This window comes from Phocoena sinus, chromosome 18, assembly GCF_008692025.1.
Source record: "Phocoena sinus isolate mPhoSin1 chromosome 18, mPhoSin1.pri, whole genome shotgun sequence".
Classification (NCBI taxonomy): Eukaryota; Metazoa; Chordata; class Mammalia; order Artiodactyla; family Phocoenidae; genus Phocoena; species Phocoena sinus.
The window spans coordinates 61,892,750-61,913,575 of record NC_045780.1 but is presented as its reverse complement, the minus strand read 5'-3'; the positions used below and the strand labels follow the sequence as shown (position 1 = coordinate 61,913,575).

The window sequence follows — 20,826 nt, the reverse complement described above, 5'->3', positions numbered from 1 at the left end:
TTCATTTTGGAACCATATATTACCCACCAAAATGTTATCACCAAGCTACATCCCCAAATCACCATAACTTAGTTCTCACTAACACTTATAAAAATTCCTTTTCCTCGGAGTCCTGTTATCTTTAAAAAATTATTGATAGGTGTTCAAGGACATTGCTCTTAGCCTCTCAGATATAGAAGCTGTGTTATAAAATAAATTTCAGTAGACAGGAAGATATATGACATATAAATGCAAAAAAGTATTCAAAGTGTCATGAGGTTACGATAAAACACAATAGAGGGAATTCATTCCACTAGCACCCAAGATAAAAGTGGGAGTTTGGCAAAACTGTATACACAGCTGTATGGAGAAAATGATTTGAAAATATTCCATTAATAGTGGAAATATCAAGATCCATGGCACATTGTTGCAATGGGGTAGGAGTGGGGACGCCGTGTAGTCATCCCTTTTAAGTGACCTCCAATTCTGAACCAACTAAGACAGGCCATAGGTATGATAACATTGATAATTATTACAAAGGTTTAATTTAGTATTATAAACCTGATCGCAGAGGTAGAAATTGCGAGGGGAAAAAAAAAATAGAAAACAGACTGGTGTTTAAGTCATGAAGAACATACTGCCTTTGCATAAGCAACATAGGAAAAACAAGCAGTTGTTACAGTAATAAAATTCAGAGCAATCCTGAGACCTGGCTGGGTTTAAAATGTAGTCCATGACATTTGAAAACTAAGCCAGGTGTTTAAAAAATATATATGTAGGAAGGTCAGGAAGAAAAAGAAAATTTGAAGATGAAGTGTCTTTCCAGATAAATAATGGGTAAAAGAGAAAAAAAAAGGAGAAAAAAAAAAGTCTTTCCAGATAAATAATGGGTAAAGGAGAAAAAAAAAAGTGAGGTCAAAAAACGTTATGGCCAGAAAAAATGTCATTTTTATGGTTTTATATTTTTACCTATTTTTTAAAAATTTGATTCTAATATGTTGAGAAGGGGCACCTTATCGTAAGAGTTCAAAAAGAAAACACTGGGATAGGAAAGAAGCATTAAAGAACATTAACTACATACGATGAAGTAGAAACCATGTGAATTATTCATTTTACGGGGATACTTAACAGCTATTGGCTAGTTTAAGGGTTGTTGCGGAAGTTATAAATTCCTGGAGACGGAGGGAGAGTTACTGGATTATCTGTCTATTAATCAAAAGGGAAAAGGAAGCCCTGGTAATTAAGTAGCTGTCACCTGAACTTCAGTACTCAGAAAGACAAGCGCAAGCCATCAAACAATCAATTTGCAATCACAAGGAACTGAGAACAGAGTGAGCGCTGGCAGGCCTTTCAGAGAACAATTTTGTTTCGGATGAAGAGACAGGAAGGGTAGATAAGAGGGACTTTAAGAGTTAGAGACTATGTGGATTTCAGTAGTAAATTTTCATCGTTAATCAGAAATCATCTGAACTGTGGACCTCGGTGTCATGATAGTGTATCTGGTATGCATGCACTCTTTAAAATCATTTGAATTAAAATAGATTTTGTTTCATGAATTAACATGCTACAACTATTTGAGATATTTCATTTACAACCACAGAGGAATTCCACCTCTTTTGATGAGCACAAAGGTGATCTGACCCAGTTTACAGGCCTGTCATAATTCTGAAACAATTTGTATGGTTCTCCTGTTCTTTGAGGCAGCACGTCTGTGCACATAAGTAATCTGACCAATCATCTCCTAAAAAATGCCTCCAGAAGAAATCTTGTCAAAAGAATCACTCCGTTCTTAACAATGAACGATATGCTCAATCTTGGCCACAGATTTATCCTATTGATGTGTTTGGCGTAATTTCTCTAGAATGAACTTGAGTATTATAACTCAGCACAAGAAAGGAAAAAACCCCTATGACCCCCACATGTGGTACAAATTCACTTGATATTCATTTCTTCAAAATTTGAAGGCATTATTTATCTCAACCAACTGCAGGTCTCTGAAATGAATATTCTATATGGGGATCTTAGCATTTTCACACACTGATCGCTGCTATACTCTGTTTATTCGCAAGGAAAAAGCAGCTAATAGTTCGGGATTGTAACATTCATTAGAACTTGCCTTTACATCGAAGCCATCTTAGATTACTGAACTACTGAATTTTTGAAACATATCCATTAATGCTTTGAAAAAATTATATCACAAAATTACTACAAAAATCCAATTTGCTTAGAAATGAAATGTAAAAATAGTGCTTTTATTTCAAAAAAGAATTCTAAAATGAAAAAAAGCAATAATGGCTCATAATTCTAACATCACTATAACATCTGTTTCCATTAAATATAAATATAATGGAAATATAAAGCCTCCCCAGTATTTTAAATATATTAGCAGTTTTCATGTTAACTGTCCAGAAATATTCTATGTGGAATGAATGTCAGTACTTTTATTTATGCAAATCTGTTGATAAAATATTTAATATCCGGGCTTCTCTGGTGGCACAGTGGTTGAGAATCTGCCTGCTAATGCAGGGGACACGGGTTCGATCCCTGGTCTGGGAGGATCCCATATGCCGCGGAGTAACTAGGCCCGTGAGCCACAACTACTGAGCCTGCGCGTCTGGAGCCTGTGCTCCGCAACAAGAGAGGCCGCAATAGCGAGAGGCCCGCACACCGTGATGAAGAGGGGCCCCCGCTTGCCACAATTAGAGAAAGCCCTCACACAGAAACGTAGACCCAACACAGCAAAAATAAATAAATAAAATTAATAAACTCCTACCCCCAACATCTAAAAAATATTTAATATCCAACTTTTAACTTTTTTATTGGAGTATAGCCGCTTTACACTGCTGTATCAGTTTCTGCCATACCGCAAAGTGAATCAGCCATGCATAGACATATATCCCCTGTTTTTTGGGATTTCCTTCCCATTTAGGTCACCACAGAGCACCAAGTAGAGTTCCTTGTGCTATACAGTAGGTTCTCATTAGTTATCTATTTTATACATAGTGTATATATGTCAATCCCAATCTCCCAATTCATCCCACCCCCCTTGATATCTATACATTTGTTCTCTTTCTGCATCTATTTTTACTTGAAATTATTCCACTTTAGCAGATATAAATATGCATCATTTTTGACTGCCACGTAATATTCCATTGTCAATATACCATGATCCATTAACTAGATATGATGGATATTTATATTTCAGCATTGACTTTGCATTGAAAAAAAACTCCTGTTCTAAATTTATTTCAAGAACTGGCTGAGCCATGAATGAAATTACAATTTAAATTATATTTTAAAAAATGTCAAAGTACACATGAGAGTTTTCTCAAGATCAAACAGAAAAGAAATACCCCATCAGCTTACTCTGAAGCATTAGGGAATAAAGTTTTGGGGAAGTTCAATGAGATGATTCTTGTGAAACCTCAGCTGAGTGCTAGAAAGTAATTAGGGCTGAAAATGTTCATTTGGGAAGTAGCCTAGAGATGGTGGTAGGGAGCCAGTGTGTGAGGTTCATCTGCTGGCCCAGAGAAGGAGAAGCAAGGGAGTAGGTTGGTGACCCATGAGATAGGGACAAAAGAGGGGGGGAAAAAAACACCCTCAAAAAAAGGGAAAATGTCAGCTAAGGTGATGAGGTAGAAGGGCTGTTTGAGAAAAAATTAAGCAAAGCGGAAGGTGTTCACAGGAGAGTGGAGTCACATAGGGCCCTTAGAAGCAGCTGACAAACGGGAGGCTGGGTGGTATAGAAAAGGGAAGACAGGAGCTGGAAGCAAGTGAGAATAATGAGAATTGCTCACTTTCTTTACCAGAAATGTGGACACTTCCCAAGGAGGGTTCTTGCTAAAGATGAACTTTCTTTATTCATAAACCATGGTCTTAAAATATGTATCATGTAGAAGAAAATATATTTTTGAGTTGAAAATACTCTCCTTCTAAAAAGTTTTCCCAAATCATTGATTTCTCCAACAGTATTCCCTATTATACAAACCTCAGACCAAATAGAGGGGAATGGGACAAATTGAAACTAAGGTTCCTGCAATTCTAGAATCAAATGTATAATGTAATGTGATATATTAAATATATTTATATTCTATACTAAATTGTTCATTCATCATGAAATTCTCATTAGCCCTTGTAGAAAAATTGTTAATACACAAAAATGTTCAATTCCAGTTTGAACAATGTGAAAAGAGAAAGTATAAGTCAAAGTAGAATTTAATTACTAGGTCTAAGTGGCAGAAATCTTATTAACATGAATACTGTAAGAATTCAAAATACTATGCATGCTATGACTGCTCTCAGTAAAGGCAAGACAAATATATCTAAGAATACATTTCGGCATCCAAGGGGCATAATGGAAAAAGAACACTAGCCATGTCAGCCCAATTTTTTATTTAAATTTAAGTATAGATCCTGCCTTCAATAACTATTTTCTGTGAAATCAAAGATTCCCTATGAGATATTTAGATGTAAACTACAAGTAATCATTTAATATATCAGGAATACAACCTTTAACTATAATGAATATGATCACACAGAAATAAACAGATTTTACTACATAAATTTCTATTAATATTAATTACAGTATATGTTTATCATAGTAAATTGAATTTGCTAAAGGACAGTTTAAATGAGCTCATCATTCTAGTGGTAACTAAACTACCTATCTTTATACAGAGTAGGTGTGTTTATAAATCAGAAAGTTTATCACCTTACCTTTTAGCAGATTGCTCAAAATAAAATACACTAAAACATCCTAATCCAAGCACAGCACAGGTCTACAATCTATGGAAATCGCCAGCATTGGAAAATCAAAGGACTAATTCCTGGCCAATTGTACTGACCAACACTATTGTAACAGAGGGAGAATCTAGGACTTTTTCAAGCTCAGGTAATTACTTGTGAGCACAACCAGTTATAGGAAGTGAAGGAAAATAAACTCTAGAAATTCTAGATGGTGAGAAAAAAAAGGTGAAAAATTTCACTCCTGAGCTTGAGAACAATTGACAACATACAAATAAACAATGCCTCAAACAGACATACATAAAAGTACCAGCCCTGTTTCCCTCTCCCTCTCTCCCTCTCTCACACACACTCATACACTCAGAGACAATTGTAGGATGAACGTATTAATGCTGCTGTGACATATATCCACATAACAAATCTTTGCACAGGTATTCACATTTCACCGAATTTCCTTTCTAATACTCATAAAGTTAAAAAAAAAAAGATATCTGAGAAACAAGACAGATTGGCTAGAAGTAATACTTCACTGAAAAAGTGGGATTGTTGGGTAAGCCACAGATAGAAAAGACGAGAGAACTTTCAGAACACCACAGAATGCTATCATATTTCTAAAATGTCAAAAAGAATCAAACTTATTTTTGACAAACTAAAGAGAAGGAATTAATGTATCCTCTAACCTGTGTGGCAAAGTTAAAACTGAAGTAATGCATTCAAGAACTAGGAAAAGAAAGCAAGGATGAAAGTGGCCATTATGTTTTCACAGACCACTACACACAAAATACCTTTTTACTATATCTTCTCCGTTCCAGCATGGCAGTCCATCACCAGCCGCTAATTCATTAGCACAAAGTTGATCAGCCAGGCCTCCGTAGAATGTCCTGTACAGTCGAAGGCTGTTGATAAATTCTCTGAATGGAAAAAACAAAGAAAACAATTAAACCCAAAAATCCATAATAAATGCCAATATAAATAGGATAATTTGTTATGCATAATGTTTAGAATGTAACTTTAAAATTTTTCTCTACTTATTTTCATATATTTTCAATACTTTTCTAACAAGACAGAAACTACATTTTTTAAAAAATGTATTCAAATTTATTCTTTACATAGAAGTTTTCACTGGGTATGAACTTTATATAACTCCAGATCCAAGAAGCTGTGAATAGTATATGCATACACACACACACACACACACACACACGACACCACTTCAGCTTCCCTAAAAGCCCTCACTAGCTACTGGCATCTAAACCACAGTGATATTAACTAATTTCTTTTCCATATAGAAATGTCAGAGGCTTATAACAAGCTTACTGATTGCTCACTGATTAAAAGTTTAGTAGACTTGGGTGATTTTCCCATGTGGGTCTTCTCTTTGGGGTCTAAGAACATCAACTAATATGTCTTTACTAAATATGAGAGAACCCAGGTATGTAACACACTTCAGAAGCATGAAAATAAAAGTTATTGGAGGGAGTAATATTTAATACATTTATTAAGTTTTTTTCCCTCTCATACAATTGGGTTGGCCAAAAAGATCGTTTGGATTTTTCCTGTAAAACCTGAACGAACTTTTTGGCCAACCCAATATTTCCCCTTTCACCATCAATTATGGAAAGGGAAAATTCAACAAAAAAGCAGTTTTTCAATTTAGAAATCCAAGACTTTGGAGTTTTAAAACCAAGGTTTTGAGGTCTCAAGAACTTGAGTTTTAGCATTTCAAAAGACCAAGTCCTTAAGACTTTAGCTCTGAACTTTTAAACATAAACAGTTGTTTTGGGGGAAAAGAAAAGAAAAGCCACTAGCCTGATCCAGAGGAAATACCCCCTCTGGACTAAAAGGCAGGGAGAGGAGATGGAAACGTTGGCAGAAAAGCAAACGTCAGAAATTTGTGGGATGAGTAATTTAAATATAGCAATTATGAAACTGCATTCTCCATTGATACCTTTAAAATGATTTCTTTAAAAATGAAATTAAAGAGCAGGGGTGTCTATAAATTATAGCTGGAATAAACAATTTTTAAAACTTAAATCTAATTTTTTTTTTTTTTTTTTTTTTTTTTTGCGGTTCGCGGGCCTCTCACTGTTGTGACCTCTCCCGTTGCGGAGCACAGGCTCCGGAGGCACAGGCTCAGCGGCCATGGCTCACGGGCCCAGCCGCTCCGCGGCATGTGGGATCTTCCCGGATCGGGGCACGAACCCATGTCCCCTGCATCGGCAGGCGGACTCTCAACCACTGCGCCACCAGGGAAGCCCCTTAAATCTAATTTTGACAGCACTAATGCTCAACCATTTCAACTTGTAATTCTCTCTCTTATTGGTTTTCAAAGAACTGTAGAAACTGCTGGAGTTGTAAATAACCACTACTCTGTTGGAAGGATAAATATAAGTTTCAAATATGTAAGATCTGCAACCATAGAGAAGATCAGAAGTTCCCATGGCAAGTGGCTGGTGAGCATTTAATCAAATTTTTAGCAAAGTTTGACCGGACAAGTGATAATAAAATGGCTGCAGGAAGCACAAATCTCTAACCCACGCTCAATCAAAAAAAAAAAAGATGATGCTTTATTTTCTCAGTAGCACAATTAAATGCTTATCTATATTTTATCGATTTCCTCTTCTAGAAAATAAGTCTCTCCTTGATGGCTGTGTTCCACTAAGTGGAATGCATGAACAAACATCAATTCTCATGCTGCAGCTACGAAAACATAATTGATGAAATTGACTGGTTCTTCCTTACGGAGGTGGGGTTTAATGAACAGGAAGACGTATGGCTCCTGTCCTGAATTCTATTCACTATAAATGACCCCATGTTTGGAATCAAAGAACCTTTTAGAAATGAAGAGGCCTGGCACAAATGGCTGCAAATGTTGAGACCTTCAAATTGATCATGTAAAACCGAATAGATTTCACTTCACTCTTGGTAAATGGTGCCTTTGTTTCATTTCTCCCTTCACAACCAATCGATCATAACGGGGAAAGTTCACATCGTTCTTTCAGTTCCCTTTCCCAATGCTATTGCCATTGCCTTAGCTCAAGCCTTGATCACCTTTCTCTGGAATTACTGTACCAGGAGAGCATACCTCCCATTGGTTCCTTTAACCATCACCTCCCATCCTCCATGAGAGCCACCTATAGAAATTCAAATCTGGTAGTCCACAGATTATGCCACGTACTTGCTTAAAGTCATCAAGGGCTCTCTATTCTCTACAGCATGAAATCCAAACTTCTTAGAAAGCTACATAAGGTACCCTCTCATCTCAATTTCAGCAACAACCCAAACCACACTTTCGGGTTCCACAAAAGTGAGATGCGTGCTGTCCTCCAAACTTACTTCCAGGCCTTTGCCTGCGTTGTCTCTGAAAGGATAGTCTCCTCGAAGATTTCCACTCATTCCATAAACCATCGGCTATCAATTATTTGTCACAAAATACTAAACACTATGGAGTGCCAAGCTCTGTGTTGGCGCTAGAGATTCATAGCTAAAGAAAACAGTCCCCGCCTTCTAAGAATGCACATTCCGGGAAAAATGCACAATAATAATACAGTATTAATAAGTAGTGTCACATTTGAAGACAGAGAAAGAAACAGGAAATAAGATAACATATCAGTGTTCCATGCAAATTAAAAAAAAAAAAACCACAAACCAAGAAGCAAACAACAAAAATCCAGGATAAACAAAGGTAAAGGAGAACATTGTGTATCCAGAGACTCATACAGTTAGGTTAGCTAGTAAGGAGTGTGCTTATGGGAATCACAGTCAAAGGCAGGAAGAGGCCAGATTATAATCGGCCTTGTTGATCATCATAACATGTTTCAGTTTTATTCAGGTGGTGAGAGCCATTAATTTTTCCAGCAAGCAAGTGACATCATCATCATCGCAGTATTGTGGAAACAGAAAAGCAGTGAGGTCACTTAGGGGCGTATAAGCAAGTCCAGAGGGAGACGTATGAGGATGGGGAAAAACACCTTCCAGTCAACGTCAGGAAAATGATAGATTTGAAAACCATTAGGAATCTAGAATTGACAGGTAAAGCAAAGGTTTTAAGATAACTTCTAATTGTCTTCCCCTCCCCAATCAGGTGAACTACCCTTTGAGGGTAGCTTTGTCTTTGTGACTTGCCCTGGGTTCTAGTCATGTACGCAGAAGTGATGTTTGTTCCCTCCAGGCTTAAGCTTTAAGGACCAACGTGGCTTTGCCAGCTTCTGTTTCCCTCTCCCCTGACGGCAGGCAATGTTTCAGATGGCAGCTGATCTGTAACTCTGAGGCTTAAAGCCAGAGGAACCGCAACTTGAGCAGTAGCCCTGCTGGTCTGAAATGGGCATTGGTTGGGAACCAAAACAATTTTTTTGGTTCTAAACCAATGATAGGTTGAGGTGTTTTGCTACCACGTCACAACCTAGTCTCTCTTAATTGATACAAAGGTAAGAAAAACAAATGAATAACTGATGGATCATAAGTTATGAAAAGAAGAGAGGGGAAGGATTATGGAAAACAGAGTGGTTAGCTTTGGAGCAAATTCCCTGAGACTAAAAGAATGGAAGAAAGTCCACGTAAATGTTGAAATAAGGTTTGATTTGTGAGGATAGAAATCGAGCAGAGAACGTACTTTGGAACTCTACAATTCTGTGTGTGGCAGTTTTGAGGTCACAGGAATGAAGACTAGTGTTGCAAAAAAGTGGTCGCGTTGAAGGACCAGGAGATCTATACTGGATATAGAAAAATAATAATCATAGTTGAATTGGTAAGAAATGAAGGGCTCAAATAACTAGAAGCCATAGTGAGGTTAAAAACATTGACCTGCTGCCACAGCTCCAGTGAATGTTGATCATGAGAAAAGAATCCATACTTCAGTTCCCAGCTTATCCTCAGCCTACTTTAAAAAAAAAAAAAAAAAAAATGCACCAGGTCCTCCTTTTCCAGTTGTACATGAAATGTCACAACGAATAAAACATTATACTCTTTGGATGAGTCAAAATTTAAGTTGCTGGGAGGGTGACTCTATCTATACATTTATTTTTCTACAGTCATGAGAATATTTCCAGTTAAAATTAGGAGAAAAATAAATTCAAGATGTTAGAGCCTCCAGATAATTATCCTTGAGGAGCTGTGTTACATACATGTTGTTTGCTCATCTTGGTCTTAAGACATCTCAAGAATACAGAAATCAAACATTATTAAGAGTAACACTCCAAAAATATTTTGTAAAGAGGAAAACATGCTTTGCCAGAATATTTATTCAAAGCCTGTATGTCAGGGCCACATACGAACTTATAATTTCTCATTTGGGATTACAACAGTCTAACAAATGATTTCTCTGACTAGGTCTGCCCTCCCATCTTCCCTTCAATGCATGCCCCAAGTTCTTACCAGAATTCGCTCCAGAAAACAGCCATAACACTTTCCGCCTTTAAAATCCTAAGCATTCAGGTAAAATGTCTTACCGTGGCTCATCATCTCTCTGCTCTTTGCCCCTTAGTTGCCCTGACAGTCCCCCTTCCCTCCAGTCTCGCACCCCAGCCAAAACCACACACTCATATTGCCTAAGAAATCTCAATATTTACTGCATAAGATGCCACCTTTTCTTCTCCCCAGAATGGCCTTCCCTCCCACTTCTCCCTGTCAACCATCTACCCATCCTTCAAAATCCAGCTTTATCCTCATCTCCTCCCTAACTCCTCGCCTGACCAGCCTGTGACGCTTCTGTTGGTCTATCCGTTTCTCACGCCACACTTGCCATCTGTTTTATAGCCCTGGTTATCTGGTATTATATTTTGCTGTCTGTATATCTGCCTCCCTGATTAAAGGGTGCATTCTCTAAAGACAAGAGCCATGTGTGCTTTATATCCCCAGGGTCTGGACCACAGTGTGGTACCCCACAGGCACCTAACAAATTCTTGTTGAACTGGCCCCAGATGCGGTGTTAGTTTTTAACAACTTCCAGAATTAGACGTTTCTACAATGAAATACAATTTTCAAAAATGAAAAGATAATTTAAAGTCCTTAAAGAGCACAGCTGACTTGGGGAACTTTAAATTACGGGACCCACTCCTAGATTGTGAAGCTATATCAGAAAGACCTTCCTAGAAAATGGAAGGAATCTCAAGGGCAGGACTACAAGCTGTGCCAGATTCTACTAAACAGGTTCAAGGCAGATTCTATATTATATATAGAACATATATAGAGACTATATATATATATATATATATATATTCTTATGGAGAGAATATAGAAGATCTCACATAAAAACACGAATGATCTTTTGGGCCAACCCAATATATATGTGATGCTGAAGTTAACATGTAGTGACACATTAACATTTAGCCACACTGTGGTGTAAGATAGCCATTATAATTAATATATCACAGGTATACTATATTATAAAGACAAGTTAGAAAGAGCCTTAAAGATCATCTGATCCAGTAGTGCTCTGTCCTAAATGCAATCTATCATCACCAAGGAAACATAAACTGTATGCCTAGATTTCTCCCTCAGACATTCAGATTTTGTGCTCGGGGTAGGAACCAGGGACCTGTGTTTTTTCTGAAAGCTTCTAATGTTCAGCCTCTTATTTTATAACTTTTCCTTATTTTATAACTAAGGAAAGTTAAAACCAAAGAAGGGGAAGGACTTGTGAAAAGTGACTAAGTTAGTTATGTATTAAGTTAGTTTTAGTCAAGCATTTAGTTAATGCAGACCTTGACATCGTTGTTTCATTAATTAATAAAAATGCCATAATTTTGCAGTATCGGGCAGATATTGGATATTTGACAAATCAAAGTTGAGTGACTACAGAAAAGAATATTTCTGTTTTTAAAATTTTACAGAAATAATCACGCTTTTCAGAGAACACAGTAGTAGACTGGTAGACAGATAGAAAACAGATACATCAGTTCTTCCTGCCAAAATCTGCACTTAGAAAGTAACATGTTTAGACAGGATTTATCTGTATCTCTTTACCAATTTGAAAGATCTGGTGCAGGAAGCAGGGAGTGGAGAAAATTCTGATCTCTGGTTAATGAACAGCTTTGCACACTGTGCTAGCACAGGAAAGAGGAAAAAGGCTGGAACACAATTGCTCATTCATAGCTTCCAGCCTTGCTTGCCCTGAGCCGACTGACTGGAGAGAAACATGGACCAACATAGTTAGTGCTTCCTTGCTTCCCATGCCCTGGAGGCCTGCAGTGCCAGAAAGTCTCCTGATCTGTCACGTGGCAAAAAAAAAAAAAAGGATAGGGATAGAAAAGAAAAAGAAAGAAAGGAAATGCAATTCACCCTGAAGTAATCATTTCTAGTTTGGTTGACACAGGAATGTCCAGTTACTACTCTAAAACCAAGTGACACTTTCGACTGGCTTTACCATCATCATTTGACTTTAATCATTTTTAATAACAAAAGTAACATATCTTTTGGTGAACAGTTAAATAACTAAAAGCCACATGAAGAATAAGTTCATATCTGTCCCTCCACAGTGTTTCTCCATCCTCCCTCCTGAGGTAACAAATGTTAACAGCCTGGGGTGTTTTCTTCAGTTTCTTCTATGTGCACCCTAACATAACCAAAAACAGACAAACAGAGACAGCGATGGTTTGGTTTTACAAAACTAAGGTCAAGCTATACACATACATGCAATTGGCTCTTCTCACTTGACAATATATCATGAACCCTTTTCAGGTTAATAAATCTAGGAGTTACTTATTTTTATACAGATGTATAATATTCCAAAACCCAGATATAGCAACTCTAGCATAATTTATTAAAATAGCCCACTAAGCCAATTTTTACTTTTTAATTTATAAGGCTGACATGTTTCTCATACGTATGGTTTAAAGGGTGACAACGGCGTGTTTCAATCTTTGCTGATTTTCTAGAGAGCTGTTTTCACTTAGGCATATGGCTCCAATCTACATTTGATTTTGCATTTCATTTCATGAGACGTTGCTGGAAACAGAGCTATGTTCAAAAGTCATACCTCTCAGTCTTAGGTCTTCATCTAGTGGGCATTTGTTTCAATTTTAAAACATTTATCAACTGTTACATAGAACACTTCCTTGCCTTTTTTCCCTTGAACATGATATAAAAGACTATTTCTAACTTTGAGCAAAGCTGATTATCTGGGAAAACGTTGGAGAAGAACCTGATTTTCGAATGGAACTTTTCTCTGTGGAATGTTTCAGACCACACGTTTCTGTATTTAATGATATATATTGATTTTTTCAGCCCTCACATCAGTCCACACATAATACAGAAACCAAATTAAAAGCAGTACCTCTCACACACTGTTTGAAAATATCTGTAGAACAAAGGTCAAATGTGCAGTTTGCTGGTTAATGGCCTGAGGCAGAGTTAAGGTTAATATGGCACTAATGAACAGGCTCAAACCTGTGGACGTGTCTGACCACGGTTGTCAAACAGCAGACATTTAAAGTGTCAGTCTCCTGCCCCGCAGAGGAAACACATAATCACATGTTTCTGGATAAGGGCTATTTTCTCTGGCAATTCTGAATCTATATTTCATCATCTAACTTAATTCTCAACAAAGTCATTCTATTTGACAAAATATTTGTATAGATCTTGAGAAGGGATTTCTAAAGATTTCTTTAGAGTTCTGTTCTATGGCAATAATGGTTCTCGTTGTAAATGCTTGAAAATAATTAAATACATGCAGGCAGATGGGCTATAGGGAGACTGAAATCTAGCTTCTTGGTCCCTTTCTATACAGGCTTCATGATTCCTGGAGAGATGCGGGGAGAGGGTGAGTGTAGCACTAAGAAGCAAAGCAATAAATGGCACCAGGGAGTTTTATCACAGATGGAAATGAGTTTCAAGCACATCGCATTCATATTTGATTAAAAAAGAAAATACTGTTTTTTTCTAAAAGCGTAATTCATAAAGTCTGCTCTCTGAACCCACTGCTCAGGATGGAAGCTGTGATCTCAGATCCAGCACTATTCTCCTAGAGAAGGATTTTCCTTCTTCTGACTAAATGATTCCAAGTTTTTCCCCTCCTGGTAGGAAGTCTTCTTGTTCATGAGATGGGTTCCCTTCCTTCACAGATTTACTGTGCTTTCTCAACAGAGCTGAAGGTGTTAAGATGGGCAGTAGACTGGGGTGGGGGCACAGGGAAAATGATGGGAAAAAAGCACTGAAAACATGTTAACATCCTCCCATCCTCTGCAGAGGATTCTTTTCCAACAGGTGCTGTGTGCTTAAGGCTCCCTAGTGGTGATTTTATACCAGCCCTGAGCTGGACATTCATGACCATCTATACAATTAGTATAGACTCTTCTATTCTCACTTTTCAATATCCCTCAAACCCAACACATTACCATTTAATGTCCCAGTAAGAAGCACCCTTTCTGAAAGCATCCTCCTCTAAAAGAGTGATTTAAACCTGATGTCAAAACTAGGTTTTCAAAACAAGCTCTCACCTCATTTTCCCATGTTGTAAAAAAGTACCTCACAAAGCACCGACTCTGTTCTCCATTAAAAAGGACTTCAAACAAAGACCTTAACTCATTTATAAAAATAAGCACAGAACCAAACATCCAATATTTAAACAAATCAGATAGTATTAAACTGAGCATCCATCCCAAAGGAGGTGTGATGTTCTCTCCTACCTCATAACTTTGTTCATTTTCATTAAAATATGAAATTATTTGTTCAGTTATACTAGTTTCGGGAAGCATGCTATTAATCTTCCAATAGAAAAAAGTGTCTAGGACCTGACTGGGTCAAGACCAATGAGAAGGTTTAGCCAAACAGAATGGTTGCAAATCTAATGATTCTAATATAGGTCATTTATACAAAGAAACATTATAGCTGTATTTTGAGATTCAGGATCTTAGGTCAAATCTTGAATGTTACTCTCTTTTGCAGTAAGATATTTTCTGTGGTTGCTAACATTTTAACTATAAACTCTATGACTTGGGGGATAAGAAGACATTCTGGACAATATTTTCCTCTCTCAGCATCAGAACATTAATGAACTACTTTTTCTTTGATAGTCTGCCAATAAATGGGCTTCCTTCTCATTCCTTCTTTTCTTTTTTTTTAACTTAATGACTTCAGTCAGATATTCCTGGTTACCTCCATCCACAAACTTGTCTAACTGATAGACAATATATGCCAATATATTGACAGTATATAGACAATATGTGCCAATATATTGACAATAATAGACAATACAAATTATTCTCATTTGCATTTTCACTTGCTGTATACCTCTCAATGCATATATTTGTGTTCCTGGAGTCTGATATTAAGACAGGCTTTAGGGTCAAGAGATGTATAGTTAACCAGGTTCAAAGAAAATGAGTTCTTTTAGTCTTCAATTATATTCCTATTATTCTACTAATTCTCATTTTTGGAAAAAAATTACTCTTGAATATCACATGTAAACCAGGTATTATTGTCTGCCCAACTTCTGAAAGGTGGCATAGAATATTGCTGACCAGGGTTAAACAATACATCATTATTATACATACATTTACCCAATTATGACATCTAAAATACTGCCCCTCACCTCTCACAAACCATGCTCTGACAAATAAACCAGAAATTTTCTTTAAAACATAATAAAATACTGTCCCTATGATCAGAATTAAAGTAATTCCATGCTTCCATTATGATTATTCGTATGTACTTTGTGTACATAAGGCTTAGCTTACATTGGAAAAGGTAAGACAAACCAAATACAGTAAAGATTATAAATCCTTTGGATTCACTCAGTTTGCAGGACCCCAGAGTTGCAGTGTTGCATGTCTAACAAGATTCTTGCTGAAGGAGGGTCAAACCAACACAGCCAAAGGAGCACCTTAGACTGTTAATCTTCAAAAATCATCAAACAGAATCAATCAATTAGAAGAAAATTTGATCTGCAAGTCTGTAAGTCTATGAATATGGGCCTAAACGAAAAGAATTATCCCAAAACTACCTTAAAACTTTCATCAGTTGCACTTCTAAGCAAGAGATTCCACATGTGATTCTGGAGACCATGGTATGGCCTGGAAACGGTTGACATAAATTTGTATCTCGAAGGTGAGGAAAATCATAAAAAGCAGAGCCTCTGTTAAATGATATAACCTACTCTAGAAACACATTTCTTCTATTTTGAGCACAATTATGGGGAAATTGGCAGCTTTGTTATTTCTAGTCAATATACAACTGGATAAAAAAATATGAATCTCTCTTGATTCTACCTGTTCCCCATTTTTCACTCTTACCTGTATGCATGATTTGGACACTTCAAATGCCAATGATAGATTTAAAATGATGGAATATTCTTTTCAACAGAAAACCAAGAGAAAGAAAGTGCTTGGTACTTTTGCTGTAGATGAAAGCACTCACGATGCTTCTAAGTACAATTACTTTTGCTACTTTAGTAAAAGAAATGAGCCCCACTCATCATCCTGATGTAGGCCCCATAGATTCTGCTAAAAATTCTGAAGTATCTTTTATACACTTCTATAAAAATCATCAATTTCAATACGACACATATTTAAAATCCTCCTCATGGCTTAAAAAATTTGAGTGAAAAAAATGTGAGCTGAATTTGGGGTTCTTTTCAACTTTGCAGATGTTCACTGACTTTCCAAAGGAAAATGGATAAAAGATTCACTTTTTGTGAGAAGGAAGGAAGGGAGGGAGAGAAGGAGGAAGGTTGCTTTCAGGTATATTAGACAGGGAAAATTGCATTCACAGTTTGGTTTTCTTGATGGGGGATATCTTGAGCCATATAAATGAGGTAACCCTATAGTCATGATTATAAATACTACTGAAAACCTTCTACGCTCACCTGGCAAAGCTGCTGTTTACTGGGAAACAGAAGGTTTTTGGAGAACCAGTTAGAAAAATGTCCAAATTAAAGGACATTTTTCCTATGGCTGAAAAAATATATTTATTATCTTTCTATAGTGAGAAATTTGGGGAGATTTTGACTCACATTAACTTAAATTTGACAGTCTCAATATTACGGATGTCGCAAATTAACTTGAGGTCAGAGCATTATGGAAGATCGATGTAAATAACTTGAAGAATTTAGAGTAAATCTCATATTCCCTGATATAAGCTTATCCTCATCTAAGCAAGCAAGCTATGAGAGCGCTAATCGCAGACACTGATAACCACCATACATTTGCTTTCTGTCGTTTTCAATAATCGTTACCATCAAAAAAAAAAAAAAGCGAGCAGCATGCACTGGACGCCGAACCGCTAAGACCATCACAATTTCAACTTCGAGTTTATACCAAGTACTTGGAGCCATCTCTCCTTTCAACACAAACACTGTAGAATATTAGCTTAATTGCCCGTTTGTTTGGATTTAGTTTCAGATATTTCATGAAATGGTCGTTAATTTTTTCCACGAACATCTAGAAAATAAGAGCAAACACAGTTTTAAAGTCCTTTGTTATGAACTTTCTTGTTCTGCAAAGTTTTTATCAGATTCTCAGTGGGATGCATGACCCACAAAAGGTTAAGCAGCACTAGCCGAAACTTTTGCCACATGTTTGCTCTGCCTCCTGGCATTCCTTCTTCCTGTGTGCCTGGGTTTTGACCCATGGGGTCCTGCCCTGCATTATTCATGTAGGGCTTGACGCTAGCCTGCCTTGCGCTCACGTTTTCTTAGCCCTGCTCTGGCCTGGCCTCTGGCCCCTCATCCAAAGCCTCACCTGGCCTGCCCTGCCCTAGGTGACCTCACTGCCACCACTCACTAAGCACTGTCCTTAAATTCAACAGAAATGTCCTCATTGAAGGGAAACATGGCCTTTATTTTAGTAAATTAAACGTACAGATAATAAATAACAATGGCACCTCAAAGAAGCACTAACTTCCTTTTAGGAAACAGATTGGAAATTGCTTTCTCCAGTCCTACAAATGATATTAAATTTTTCTCAAAGCGTTGACTTTTCCCTGACCCATGGATATTTTCATCCGCTGAGTATGTGTATATACAATTCATTAAGCCCAGTCTATCAATACTGATTTACCCATGTAAACAAATACATTTACCCAAACACACGCACATCAAGAATTTTAAAAATTAATCGTGGTTTCAATAAAGTATTTTACTAAATAAGGTTTAACAACGTAGCTGTGAATTCATGTATTTTAAGCCAACTGATTCTACTTAATATGAACCTTTTGAGCTATCTTGGCAGTCATCCTAAATAATGTTAACTGTTCTTCATTCAGTATATGTTTAAAGATTTTTCCTACTGTAATTTAATTATTTTTAACCACATCACTGTGTTCTCCTGTGAGGTACAGGGTAACAATTAATTGGCTTTCATAGACAGACCCATCCTGAATAAGAATGAGGCCCCGACTCATTCCTCTCCTTAAACTATGCAATTTCAAGTGTCCTCTTTAGTTCCCATCCTCAATAAATAAAATTCTTCATGTTCCAAGTGGTAAAATTTTCATCCAATTCAAGATTTAATAATCACATTAGAATAAAATGGAACTTCCCGTTGATACAATATCCCAAAGAAGTTCTGAGGAGAAAACTGAGAGAAACAAAAACTCATAAAACAAGTTAAATTATATTTCGTTTCCAACATTGAAAATCTATTATTTCTAAAAATTCTCCTTTCCCCACCTTCATGTCAAAATCACCTCTGACGTTAAAAACATTTTACTTTTACTGAAACCTAAGTCTTATTACCCCAATACACACTCAGGCATACAGCCCACCCCTTAATCAGCATATTCTTAAATGAGAGGCTTGGCTAATTGGAATGCTAGCTGGAGAACAGATGGGGCACCGATGTTGAGACTCTCTCTTAATTTATTGTCCTGGGGTTTTCCTAATTACCCACTTAACTGGCACAGCCACACCGCTTTGAAATAATAATGTACAGCTAATTATCACTGATTTAAGCTTGCTAATAGCTTACTCTTACCAGCTAACTTCAAGCAATCAAGCAGAGAGCGGGAACTGCCATAGGGAAAGCACTCTGCCTGGGCTGGTTTAGACAGCTATATGAGGGCAGTGTCCTTTACAGCTGTGTTGACTTGGCTTCTGCCCCAAACTAAGGCTAAATAGTGATGCTTTGCTAGATGGTTAAAGCCTTTTCCTTGCCTTTCTCAACTTTCGGAGACCTTTGTAACTGGTATGTATCAATCACTCCAAGTCTCCAATCAGCTCATTACCATCATGCTATATACGTGGGAAAAACTGGGTAGACTGAATAAGTACATCTCCAAAATGTGATTAAAATAATAATAAACTACAGTTTAGCTCCTTTTTCCAGACTCTATCGACAAGTTTAGCACAACCCTCAGATCCAGAGACAGATTTTAATATGTAAATTCCCTTCTTCAAATTTTACAAATAGGAGAAGGCGGCAATGCGTTCAACAGAAAGGTTCCCTATGAATTCAGAAAAAGTGGGGGAAAAAAGAAGTTAGGAACTTAGGAATATATAGAGAAATATCTATATTTATGTTAGGAGACTATACTTCTGCCTTAGTTTACACTTATTCTGCATTTATTTTAGGAACTTCTTCAGACATCTCTAGGTCAGATTTCCTAGAGGCAGTGTCTGACACAGCAATGTGGACGCAGGTGACTCACTGAGGGATGCTCGTAAGACAGAGGTAGTCAGGGAAGCCAGATAGAGTGGGGAGGAAGAAGTTAAGCAGTGATGTTGTCTCATCTTCAGCCAGATTCCACAAGGGGTGCTGCAGTGTGAATTTCACCACATATTTTGGTCTATACCCCTTGAGCAAGGGGTGAGCCCTGTAGGCTCCTGTGTCAGTCATTGCCTGCAAGCTGCCACCGACAGGGTGAGGTAGTGGGAGTTTACCCCCTCACCCATGTGCATGAGATGGTGTATAGCCACTCTCCAGGATGAGCCCCAGTAATCTTTCCCTTCCTGCCTCTGTGTAGTCCCCCTCCACACTGAATAGAACTGACTTATATAACTTTTAGGATATCGCAAAAGTGACAGTGTGGGACTTCGGAGGCTGGATCATTATAAGAAACTACGGCTTTCCCTTGCTTTCTCTCAGATTGCTTACACTGAGGGAAACCGGCCACAATGTGGTGAGAAAACTCAAGCAGTCCTATGGAGAGGTCACTGTGACAAGAAACAAGGCCTCCTGCCAACAGCCATGTGAGTGACCTATCTTGGAAGATGATACTCCAGCTCCACTAAAGCCTTCAAATGACTATGGCCCCAGTTGACTTCTTGACAGCAATCTCCCAGAGACCCCCGAGCTAAAAACCCCACAGCTAAGCAGCTCCCAAATTCCTGATCCACAGAAAGTTACATAATAAATGCTTATTTTTGCTTTAAGACACTAAGTTTTGGAATGATTGTTAGGTAGCAATAGATAATAAACACAGAAGGCTCCTATCTGTTGAGGTCAATTCCCCAGATAATAAGGCAGCTGTGCGTTATCCGCAGCCAGGACACAGCAACCAAGAAGCAGACAAAATGGACAGGTAAAGGGATGCAAGCAGGGCGCCAGCAACATCAACTACCTTAGTTACCTTTCACATTAAATGTTTCCATTAAACCCTTCATACTCCTTAATACAGTGTCATGCCATGAACTTAATTATGACTTGGACATTTACCGTTTTAAAAAATGTATCTGGCAACACCTTGAAATTCTAGGCCTAGTGAAAATATTCTTCAAAAGTGAAGATATGTTCAGACAAACAATAGCTGAGAAAACTCATCACTAGTAATAAGCAATGAAAGATGTACTAAGGCTAAAGCAAAGATTTCTAGATGAGCACAGAAATAAATTTTAAAAGCACACGAACAAAATAGGTAATTATAGGTAAATATTGACTACTTACAGACAACAATAACAGTAATGTCTTGGGGGTTGCTAAAATGTTGGTAGAAGTAAGATTTGTTGACAAAAATAGCACAAAAGCTAGGAAGAGAATAATAGACTGAAACTGTTTTGAGGTACTTATATTGTTCAATGAAGTGGTAAAACTTTTAATTTAAAGTAGATGGTAAAACATTTAAAGTGCATATTTTAATCTCTATGATAGCCATTGAGAATACTGAAGAAACACAAATCTAAAAAGCTTTGAAGATAAAAAAATAATAAATACCAGCTAAACTCAAAAGAAGGCA

At 37.3% G+C, this 20,826-nt stretch overlaps 1 protein-coding gene across 1 annotated transcript in view; it reads right to left on the bottom strand.

Annotated features, from left to right (window-relative positions):
• Window positions 1-20,826, bottom strand: part of GPC5 (glypican 5) — a 1,374,959-nt gene that overhangs the window by 1,060,991 nt on the left and 293,142 nt on the right. The window contains exon 5 of the mRNA XM_032610694.1: window positions 5,508-5,633. Coding sequence (XP_032466585.1) covers window positions 5,508-5,633 — 126 coding nt within the window. The remainder of the gene's footprint in view (window positions 1-5,507; window positions 5,634-20,826) is intronic.